Consider the following 12,728-nt stretch of genomic DNA (forward strand, 5'->3'; position numbering starts at 1 on the left):
CTTATATACAGTTCTTTGTACAAATACAAATAATGGCACTCCAGTGTTGGAAATCCAAATTAAATTTTAAGCAATGTCTTTCCAAAATTTATGTGTGAGCACTCCTCAAAAATATTTCCAGAGAATAAAGAATTAATCGTTTTGAACTCCAACTGTTCTGAAGAAAATTATCACTTAAAATCTGGCTACAACAAACTAACTTGACATCAGTGTAAAAAGCCCAAAAACTGAGAAATCTCTCTCAAAACAAAGATTATATTGTATCATAAGACGCAGTTTCGAAATTCCCCCAACATGCGAAATCCGAGGGGGTCACATGATCATGTTTATAGCACGTACACAGAATATGGCCTGGATTAGACCAATGATTTTTTCCCAGAATAAAAATAAAAAATGTGTTTACTTCTTCACCCACCTAGCCCCATCATGACCTTGACAACAACCAATCATTTTAAAATAAAATAGAACTTTGTTTACTAATTTTGAATCCAAGACAGATCAACACCTGTTGTTTATAAACTAACAGTCAAGGTCAAACAATTTTCTGGTAAAGTATCATCTCTAGTGAAACAATTTACATTATACTAGAATAAAAAATTTAAAATTGACAAACAATTAAATTAAAAATAAACATGATTAAATCAGATATACGTTGCATACGAAACTGATAATTTATAAATAATGCATCGTTTAGCCTGAGCGCGCATGTGTTGGTGGGTCGGAGCAAACTGAGATCATCAGTATTACTAATACCCAGCCGGATTCCGTAATGAAATAAAAATAGCATTACAAGCTCAGGATACAGCTGTTTTTCCTTCCACATGAGGAATTCTTGGAAGTTGAGGAAGAACCAGGATTTTGGCTACAATGGGAACAATTACAATGCAAATATCCAACATGAATGCCAACAATGAAATCATGGCGCTGTTTAACAGTACCCATTATTCCGTCGATGGAAAGGAAATCAGCTCTCCGCAACATCGACGTAGCCATTACATTTTTTGGACTCATCAGATACTGCAATAGTTAAGCGAGAACAGCTGGCCCTTCGACGATGCTGGTCAAAGATACAAATACTAACACAGATAATAGACCGTGTACTTTTGTATTAGATGCGCAACCGCCTGCTGTAATCTACGCCAGTGCTAATTTCATTCTTGGATTTACACAACATTTACCACAGACTCAATGAAGGTTTCGTGTGTTTGTTCCTTTAGTGGCATATTTGAGTTTTGTAGATACGTCTGCAAGGTTAGTTTTTGGAGACTTTGGCGTACATGTGGTGCTGCTGGGAAAGCCGTGTTGTCAATAATGACTTTGCTGATGACTGCGCCAACCCTTCACTGGCTACAGAATCACGTTTGTTGTCGTTTATGCAGTATTGAACCTCTTCAACGCTAATGTTTATCGCACATATCACAGATTCACACGCACAACGTGATATAATTCGGGGACATTTTACGAGGCAAATAAGTAACCAACATGGTCATATTCCATCAAAAAACAATAAACCGTGCTTGTGGCGTTGCAACATATGATGCGAGATGCTGGTAAAAAGCAGAATAAAATGACACTTCACAAACCAGGTGTGACTGATGTTTCCCTGTGGTTAAACAGTTATCAGGAACCGTCTGAATAAATTCGGATTGACTATGCAGAAAATTTGTTGTCATATATTGACCGGTATCAAACGTTGGCACAGGTCTGCCAACCTTTTAACATTATATTCGTACGTTGTACCCGATCTATTATTTTTTATTAGAACATTTGGAGTTGTTTAGCTCATCCGTTGTCGACGTGTATTTTCGTGATGCTGTAATATTTTCCGACATGACTCTGTTGCTGAAAATGCTGGTGGTGGAAAAAAAGTCATCGATTCATCTGTGGAAAAGTCTAAGAATTTTCACGTGTTACTTCTTTATATAACGTCCTATAATGACGCGAATGTTGGTCTTAATGCAAATTATCTTTAAAAAGACTCAAGTAAAATAGATTGTTTCACCGATAATATATCAATGTAGTCAGTCCAAACAAAACTCACTCAGTGTAAAGCGGACAAACAAAACAATACATCAGTGACCTTAAAATTATTCACGTCAGAGGTTACACAAACGCAAAACCGCGGTGGAAATTGTCCATTCCTTGCAGCGATTCAGATTACCAGGAATAATTCCACGTATACCATCGGGCAGAGATCATTGATTGTCGATCGCAAAAGACAACCCCGTTGACCACTCTTTATTTACATGCAATGGTGAAATGAATACAATATTTTGTTGGTGTCCTTTTGCGATATGAACTTGCAATGATGATGATGAAATCGGTATCATCATCTTGGATGGGTCATGCAGTCATTGGGTAGCATACCTGGTGACACCGAAAGACATTTGTATTTTGATTTATATGGAGTTACACCACCAGTTTTGTTAATAATATTGAGCATGTTTTATTTGCATCTTTTTGTTTGAATTTTTGTACTCATTATATACTGTGGGGTATGAAAAATGTATATTGTAGGTGACTTTCTCCAAAATCAAGTTCATTCATTATCTGACCAGAATCATTGAATTTTGATTGTTTAAACAACTAATATATATTTAATATTTTCTCTGTGAGCATGGGTTTAATATTTGGATCATTATCAATAAAAATAAACATATTTGTCTTGGAGTGAGTCAATAAAATTGTGTTTACCATGCTCTTTAAATAATTTTAGTAACATACCTTCTAATTAAAACTAAGATCTTTCTAGATGTGAACTGTTGGCCCTCATCCGGGTTATTTTTGTGTCTGTTTTAGTACATATTGTTTTTTTTTACTGGAAACATTAGTTATTTGTGCGATAACAGCAGAATGAAGTTATATTATTGTTGTGCAGTATCCTGATTTGAGTGAAATTGTTTATTAAAACTATTCTTCTCTGGAAACACAAAGTGCTCTAAAATAATATTCTTGGACCGAGAAACTTGGATTTATAGTCAGATTCAAACAAAGATATATTGTTGGATTGTATTGATAAGGTCCAACAAAAGACTGTTTGTACATCTCCACGACACAGGTCATCAGAGGCACATCAACACTTCCAGCGTTTGGTTGATCTTAAATACAGCTAAAGTATATTCAGAACTATAATCGTTAGGACTTGAGTTAGAAATTCTATAATCATTTGGGATTTAATATTCGCAATCCCACGATTTATTTTTATAGTTTCACTTTATATTCGAGGGTAATAAATTATTTGTGGCTTTCGATCTTTTATGTTACTTTGTTTAAAACTTACAATCTAAACAATTTTGTAACAAGCACAATAAATTGCCATTGTTTTTCGACTGTTATAGTGTACAATATTGTATCATTATATGCCCATATGCGGTCATCTTATTTTGAAAGTATTTGTTTTAATCGACTATAATGGTCAATGCACGGTTGTATGGTTTCATATGCCGTCAAGTTATTATGAAAGCGTTGTGTACCCTTGAGCGTTCACCAACCCCACAATCACTTATTGATTTCAAACTAAAGTATGTTTGACAGTATACAAATGTTTATTAACATTTACTGACGTCTCTTTTTCGGACGACAAGGTACTTACGCATATCTGAGTAGATTCGCGACCGAAACGGATTTGTCTGATTTTCTAGTCCTGTTGTGGTTGGCGTTAATGCAAGTGAGTCAATGATATGTTTTGAAGATCAAATTGGAAACCTTAAAACGTATAATGAGTTTCAATACACTATTGCCAAGCTCAAAAACGCTATCACAATCAACTTGGTCAATGTCACTGAAAACCAGCTAATCAGTGACACTGGAGTGTCAGTTGCGTGTATAAAAAATATAGTGATGTAGCTTAGATTACGATAAAACAACACATGCATACAAAGAGTTGCCAGCGCTACCAAGCACAATAATTTCATGTACGGTATGCAAGGAATATCTTCTAATCGGTTATAAACCTATTGAAGATAAAATCTTAGGACATTTCACATCCGATGCAACTTGCTTTGATAGACCTAAACCTCACATTTTAATTTTGCGCGAGTCTGGATCATACTCGCTTATCATACCTGGATCATACTCGCTTATGCGAGTCTGGATCATACTCGCTTATGCGAGTCTGGATCATACTCGCTTATCATACCTGGATCATACTCGCTTATGCGAGTCTGGATCATACTCGCTTATGCGAGTCTGGATCATACTCGCTTATCATACCTGGATCATACTCGCTTATCATACCTGGATCATACTCGCTTATCATACCTGGATCATACTCGCTTATGCGAGTCTGGATCATACTCGCTTATCATACCTGGATCATACTCGCTTATCATACCTGGATCATACTCGCTTATCATACCTGGATCATACTCGCTTATCATACCTGAAACTAAAGGTGCTTCGGGTCGAACGAAAATGTTGAATAAATCATAAGCGACGTCTTGGTTTTAGTTTTGAACCATTGATATCAACAATTAATAGACTGAGCGGTATTGCTATATACATTTTCAGTTATCAGCATTGTTAGTGGCTTGCGATGAAATTCAGTTTGAAGAACACTGCATTTATCCCATGTGTCCTTAACAGTCTTTCATTAATATATAATGATGGGATTCTGACCGCGGCAACGTGGTCGTGAAATATACGTACGATGTGTTGGGTCAACTTATAGCCGATACTAACATCGATAATAATTTGATTCCATTTCTCAATGAATATATGCTTCAAAGTGATATTATGAAACCCTCGTATGAACTAGCATATACTATTGTTACGGGTTAAGGAGAAATTGGTCGTTGAAATTACTCTAATTTACTACTACTATCATGATGTCTGGTTGGAATCATCGCGCACCCACCTCAAGAAGCTCAAGCGTTAGTGAAATCAACAGGTGGAAAGGCACCCCGGCTTTTATCTAAAATGGCGAGGTTGTATTCACCTGTGTCTACACCCAGGTTATGCTCACCAGTGAATATGTTACGCAACACTGAATCATCTCAAAACAAATTTCTGAAATGTTATTCATCAGGGACGCAATTGCTCGGGTGACAGTTACAAGACAAAGACAATCGGAAGAGGTTCAAGGTGCATGCTAAATCGGTATGTTTGTAAATCAAAATGGCGCTGAACCCCCAGAACACACAATCGTGGGTCGCAAATTTAATTATTCGCAAGAGGATTTCCATACTTATATATTTATAGGACAATTGTGACTGTAGAAATTATTAATTGGCAGGAAGTGCGTGTGCGTATTGCAAATGGACGTGAAGAACCCTAAGTTGAAAAAAATTATCGGTACCGAGCAACAGCAGCGAGATGAAATTATATAGTGAACCGTGTTGGTTGTGAGGTATAACACATGTGTTTGGTGGTAAATACTAAATGTGGTCTTCACGCGGCACCAACTATTGGTCTCGGTGTGGCTGTAATCACAGGACCGAAAACAGCATAGGTGCACCATTCGGAATTGCACTTGCATAAATCATTATCAACACGATACGTTAATTCTCTTCGGTGGTAATGGGAGATAAAATAATTAGCATGGTAGAATTCTAAACTGTGCTGGCTGAGATGGAAAGTCAAAAACAATCATCCTCTGGTTGCACATTGAATGTCGTTTGTTTGTCAAGTCAGGGTGGATATAGTCTGTGTTGACTGGTCAGGGTCCAAAGGAACAAATTAGGCAAAACTCCCAATCTGATACTAATTTCGTGGTATTTTGTGTATATGATAAGTTCTCGTTTTCTTGTTTAGGTATATGTAACAAGTCCATATCAAATTTTAATTACTTGTGATACATACTCACGCGATTGTCCAACCAAACAAACTCGAGCGAATAATGATGTTGTGTAAGCTTACGATACAGCAATCACAGAATAAATCAAAATGAAAATATGCTAAATTTATGACTTATTTATTACTGTTGAACTACCCGTAACTCTCCCAACGATTGATTCGCCCTGTTCCTATTTGCTTTATTATTTCAGTGAAGGGGATCACGAATGTTGTGAAAAGTAACGTCTAGGTCTAAAATACCCAGAAAACTTTAATTTATATCAGCAGATCATAAATCTTATGTATTCCTTATAATAATTGAAAAACACAAATATCCCAGATAGAACGACGATCTCAGTCATTCACAATCCACATGCCTGAAAGTAAAACTACTCGCTCTGACTGCGACGCGTGTCAGAATCAATGTATTCTACCATGCAACTGTAATGGCTTCTTGACCAAGCTATTTTAGTACAGTTCATAACGATTGTCGGTTTCTGTCTGCAAGTGTTATAATGAAACCTTAGATGCAGATTAGATTACTTAACGATAAGGAAATGTTCACAGGTAGATAATCTTTGTTAATACTAAATTTTAAAGCGACATATAATATTTGACTTTCACTTTAATATAATACATGGGGCTAAAATGACAGTGGTGTCATCATACTTGAGATCTGCTTTTCAAATGTGTATTAAAATTCTTGAGAATTGTTAATCGAGGAGGTATGGAATTTTGTTTGTCCCGGTATGGAAACTTTCATATCCATACATTGGGATTTAACAATTACCTTTTTCGTCAGAATATACAGGTTTGTATCGAGTGATGCCTTTACTCCTCCAGCTGGTGAGGTATAGATGTTCCTGATGGCGGTCCCAGCATACGGCCCAAATAAGAGATGGTATACCCTCCCGGTATATGCTGACTATTTCACATCTAGCTGTAAGATGATGTATGCAATGAGGGGCGTAGTTGCTTACAAATATAAATCCACGTGTATCCACTGTTAAACCACTAGGATCATTCAGTTGATTATGTTTGTATATAAATTTACGCGTATCCGAATTCTGAATGTCATATGCATATACACCAGCATCGCTTGAATCAAAATCATCAGCAGGACTCGATATATAGATCATATTATCTTTTGCGGCCAAGTAACTATCAAGATTTCCTTTGCAGATATGGTGCAATGAGACAACGTGTCCATCAACTGGAGACACTATACACCAGCATATTGTGTCCTCTTTTACACCTAACACAACAAACTTATCCATGAATGTCGCTACTCCATGACAGCCATTAAGTGCTGGTTTTATAGGTAATGTCCTTACCTTTGTTACGACACCTGTATCACCTGTACACTGTACTGACAATATTTCTATCTTACTGTTGTCAAGAATGACGCCGATTTCCGTGTCATTAATAAGACAGATACCAAAGGGCCGTGCCTCCATTCTGTCTGTTAAAACCAGCAACTTTCCATCCAGGCGTCTGTGAATCCGGACATTACACCCCTTCCAGTCTGTGACCATTATCATGTCTCGAGATACCACAATACCGCAATACTCGGTGGGAAGCTCAGCTGTGGAATAAAGATATATAAACGTCAATACATACATGCATGCATACATACATACATACATACACACATACATACACTCATATTAAAATACAAACAAAAACTTAAATACATCCACATATAATGCTTTTTATTATCTTTATGACCTTAAGCAATAATGTACTGTGATAACATTTACTCCCATCACACTCATCTTAGTCATCATCATTGTCTTAAATTTATTTTCTAATTTGTATTATTATTTTTATTAAAATTATTAATATTATTATTATTATTAGAGGAATGTATATTGATGTCACATTGATCTAATAAGGACACTATTCAAGTCCTGTAAAGTATGTTATATATCTGAAGATATCAAATAAACTTTACATTGCGTTACTAGTTTTACTGTGGTCATTATATCTGTGCTGCATGTTGTCAATACTAAGTAATGATAACGTATTAACCAGTTCTGTTTCGTAACCAGTTTTGTTCCTGTATTAGTTTCAAGGAATTAAGTAGGTTCGGTTGTACGTGTGTGATAATCTAGAACTGTGATGAAACCATTTCAGTTAGATACAGATGACTTGGGTCAGTGATAATCCTATCAGTAAAGATTATGCAGACATGTTTAGAGTTTGCATTGTGCAGATGGTGGAAGGGGTGTTTTCACAACACTTTCAAATACGTCCTGAGTATGATGTCTCATGTGTCGAAGAAGTTTGATTTGTTATGAATGAGGCAACTGTTGAAACATATCAAACACCCTGAGTATGTACCAAGCAACCAATAATGTAGACTTGAGCCATATAAATGAATAAAATGTCCATTCATGTACACAATTACTAAGCATAAAAATACAATTTTATATATCTAACTAACAGTGACTCTGTAGTACATCCTACTCCTGGGGCTTAATTCATGGGTAATAACTTGGAAACTAGTGAGTTCCCCATATTACAACCATGTATACATTTGCTGATCAGTAAGATACAAGTTTAGTCATCCCTGATTCCTCTTGGCCATACGTTAGAAACTGTCGAGATAGATTCCCACCCATAAATATCGTAACAGTTAGTAAGAATGCCAAGGCAAATTAGGAAATGCGACTCGCTTGGACTTCGGCTGCTATTCAGTCGACGATGACGTAGCACCCGTATCGTAACTTGGAAGCTGTTTAAATTACTTCGCTGCAACCGGTGATATATTGAAAGTCTTTCTGCCATGTAGGCATTTTCGAAAGTGCCGTCCATGAAGGATAAATAGCAAAGCGGTATTGGGCGCAGGAAGAAAAGGTAGCTAATTGCGAATATTATATTATCTTCTACAACTAATTATTACTGCTGTTTTCAGTATAACTTGTGTTCGTTTGAGTGGGGCTTTCTCTTTTAAAAACACTTTGGCCACCTTTACACGTTACCACCATATATATGGGCATAATTGCCCTGTGAGGTTGCACCATTATATACAACTACTGCATATGCTTATTGAGCATGACGTGAAAAATGTATGCAAACTTTAGAAGCATCGAGGTCCATTCTTACGCCTAGAAACTCTTCCCCTGCATCATTGCTCGAAACCTATTGAGGCAACGACCATAAAGTCATGTATATCTGACATATGTTGGGTACAAAATACCCTAACACTCATTTGTCTCTGGGAAAATCATTACCAAGTCGGATGTGGACATACTCAAATTAGACAAGAGAATTAGCAGGTAATGTTTGGCAAACATCGTATATTGAATTGTGCAATTAAACAAGACGCTCAATTTAAATTAGGTTTTATACAAAACAAAACGACACTAGATCTTTATACAACATAACTGCATGTAGAAGAAGTAACAATGTGGGTTTTATTTTACGTTGTTGGATATTTCAAAAATGTCACACAGTCAATAGTAGCGAAATGCGTCTTAACCTCTTAAACAATTGGTATATCAGTGATAGTGTTAAACAATTTTTAATTTTTATATTGTAACATCAAATCTGCAGATGATGTTATCTTGTGTTTTGATAGTATTTGACTAAAATATTATGCTTGGACTATGGTACCATATTCTAACGAATTCTGGATAATGCCATTTTGAACCATCGGTATTGTTAGCTGATTAGCAAATTTGAGGTTCCTTTTTGAGGAATATTTTCGATTGAATTTATAATAATATAATTTCCCCTTTAATTTACATTTAATTAACTTTGATAATTAAATTGACTAAAGTGCATGAAACCTGTTGGTTCTGCTTTATTTTCTTATTTAGTTTTAAACCATAACAATATTGTATGCTACATTTTCATGGTTTATAATAACACCATAGCTACAAACTCTGGCAGGAAGATTAAAGAATTAACATACGTAGACTTTAAGAACGATTCTAATGACTATACGCTATACGAAAGTTCACAATATTATTTTATTATTCTATTGAAAAATGTGAAATTTCTGCGATAAACATTCAATGAAACTGTACATATATGTTTGTCCTTGCGACGCAGGAACACAAACATGATGATGGTGCATGGCAGCACATGGCAGGTATCGTAGTAGATCGATGAAGCCAAGATAAAGGGCGTGAGTCTTGTTCTTAAAACTGTGTATGTTTTGTTTTTCAATCTGTCAAAAGAATAGAAGCGGTCCAGTCAACAAAGTGTTATACAAATCCCTATAGCCTTTGCATTAATGGTTTCGATTAACCTGGAATCAAACAAGCCTGACTGTAGTGATATATTACGAAACGAGTTTAATTTCTGAGAAATAAGCGCCTCTATCTGTGGCACACAAGCCCATCTATTGTAGTAATTTCTGGGACAATGTTATAGACAAGACACCAAACTAAGAAAACGTAGAAAAGATTATAAATGTAACGTTATGTTTTACTATTTGCCTTTAATGGCAAATCAGACTGCTCTGTAATATGAAAAGCATCGTCAGCTTTGAAGTATTGAGGAAAAACTGAGAACCGACGTTGAACTAACTTGCTCAAATTATTCATGACTTTTTCAACATTTATTTCCGTTAATACGTACTAACATCATTATCAGCAAATAGTTCATCAACAACTGGACCAGTGGTAATACTGCAATCACTGTCATCGATTGATTATCTTCGTCGCTGTTGTTAAGGTTATTTAAAAACTCTTTACGAACGACACAAACGCCAAATTATTAGCTTTCCACAGACGTATAAGTTAAATACGGGACTAAAACTGTGATATCGTGAACAAGTGTCAATATTTATACATTACCGTTTCATGCTGTAGGACTTTCTATTTAGCATAACAAACTTTAATACAATAAGGTAGTCGACTCTACATACATATCATAAATACATACGTTCATTTGTTAATTTACCAGATTTTCTTCCGCGTGAATTTTTTAACAAGCTTGAAATCCAGAACTCGATCTATATACTCTATATACGCGTGAATGAAATAAGTGGAGTTTTATGTCCGTAGAAAGGAAATGTTTTCATAATTTTAATGGCAGTGCATAGTAAAGATTCCACGAGACTAACATCGTACATGTTATTACGATAGTGAACTTTTAGAATGAAACGTGTCTATCTCATTTAAGGTGCAAATTGACTGTCATTTTTCATCTTAATAATGTGTATCTTGGTAGATTATGCACAATAACAAGGATTTTCCATAAATAAATCTGTTAGGATGAATCGTATTTATTATTGTAATAAAGACTTATTGGGATTTAGTTCAATCGTGATGCACTGAAGCTCATTTTTGGGTGAATTACGCAGTTTTTAAGATATCACCTTTTTCTTAAGAACTTAAAACTTCTCGTGGCAACTCAGAATCAATGTTTATGGGCACTTCTTCATGAAAAATAAATTCTTTACATACACGTTTCAGGTGAAAAGGGCATTTGTTCTTCAAATGTTATTATCAAAATGTTTAAGTTACATTTACATAAACATGGGAAATGTTTTGTGAAGACTGAGGATTTTTTCTGTCTTAAGTTACAATCTTTGATACCTAGTAATTTTTCAGAAACAATGTCAAATTATCTGCATAGATGAAGTGAAGAAAATGTCAGAAAGGAGAAAGGTTTGCCAAACTTCTTCTAGCACAGTTATCCTAACAAGAAATCGGAAACTAAACAGTGACCGACACATATTTTTTATATACTAAACGCATATATTTAGTCATATGAAAAAACGTTTTTAAATATATGGTAGATTGGATCCAGGGGAAGTAACTGAACCGTCATATATTCCATTAGACGAAGTACGCCTATGAATCTCAGTTTAAGTCACCTGAATTGTGTGGGCGGGGACTTTCTAACAAAACCACATACGATGTTCGGTGTTTACGTACTTCACTGCAACTCTTTGGTAAGTGGAAGGTACAGCTTAAAAGTGCTCATTGAGATTTCGAAGAAGCTAATGCCAACGATTATATGCACACCAATTACAACTATCTTCTCACCGGTTGACTTTCCGGACCTGTTTTGTAAATTTTTGCGTGACAGTGTTCAGTCCATTAGAGATAAGTTTCGTAATATAATTACAGTTGATTCATTGTCACCATACAGTTGTGGTACAGAATATACACGGCAACCGCTAATAGCATTTGAACCAGTCTCTACGGATTTAGTACATATAATTATAATGAAGACCTCCCCACGATCGAATGACAGATCCATTTCCGACATCGTTGCTGCTTGAGGGCTTAGATTCAGTATTGCCTTCAATAACAAATGTTATCAATACTTAAATATCATCCCATCATTGCTAAAATGCCTTTGTAATGCCTCTGCTAAAATGACCGACATTTGACACACACGATATGAAGAACAAGCGCCCTGTTTCTAACCTAGCATTCGTTTACATAGTCTTATAACAATTTGTTTATCCCAACTTGTATCTCATCCAATTAGTTGCATGCATGCCAACAACAATTGCCCGATATCCATACGAAACCAAGGTGACACTCTCAACAGTACGATATCATTACACCAACATGTAATGAACATATGCGAAAACTGCATTTCCATAATTAGATGAGTATTTATTCGCCAATGGTGAACGACAGTTTAATATAGCATCGTTATTGGTACGTGGCTTGTTTACCCATCTACCTGCAAAAGTGTCTATTTTTATATATAGTGCATTTGTTCTGCATACAATTGGTTAATATAACCCACAAATTAAAATTGACAAATCTGCCAATAATTTGCAAAACACACACACACACACACACACACACGTTATACTGAATTAGACATGAAGCTGATTCTGAGTAAAAAAGACAAGTTTATATGCATGTTGCCATACCTTTAAAACTTCTGAGTGAGCTCGTAATTTTGAAACTAAAATTAAATTAAATGGATTCAGTTCGAGTCTCGGGTTCGGCAAATTTGGGTACGCAAGAAAGCTT

The 12,728-nt window shown here is 35.7% G+C and overlaps 1 protein-coding gene across 1 annotated transcript in view; it reads right to left on the reverse strand.

Annotated features, from left to right (window-relative positions):
* The window catches only part of LOC149780354 (uncharacterized), a 114,562-nt gene that overhangs the window by 86,214 nt on the left and 15,620 nt on the right, over positions 1–12,728 (reverse strand). Inside the window, exon 3 of the mRNA XM_089937248.1 lies at positions 6,563–7,357. Within this exon, the coding sequence (XP_089793374.1) occupies positions 6,563–7,357 (795 nt within the window). The remainder of the gene's footprint in view (positions 1–6,562; positions 7,358–12,728) is intronic.

This window comes from Sinohyriopsis cumingii, chromosome 16 (assembly GCF_028554795.1).
Source record: "Sinohyriopsis cumingii isolate HCF-2022 chromosome 16, ASM2855479v2, whole genome shotgun sequence".
Classification (NCBI taxonomy): Eukaryota; Metazoa; Mollusca; class Bivalvia; order Unionida; family Unionidae; genus Sinohyriopsis; species Sinohyriopsis cumingii.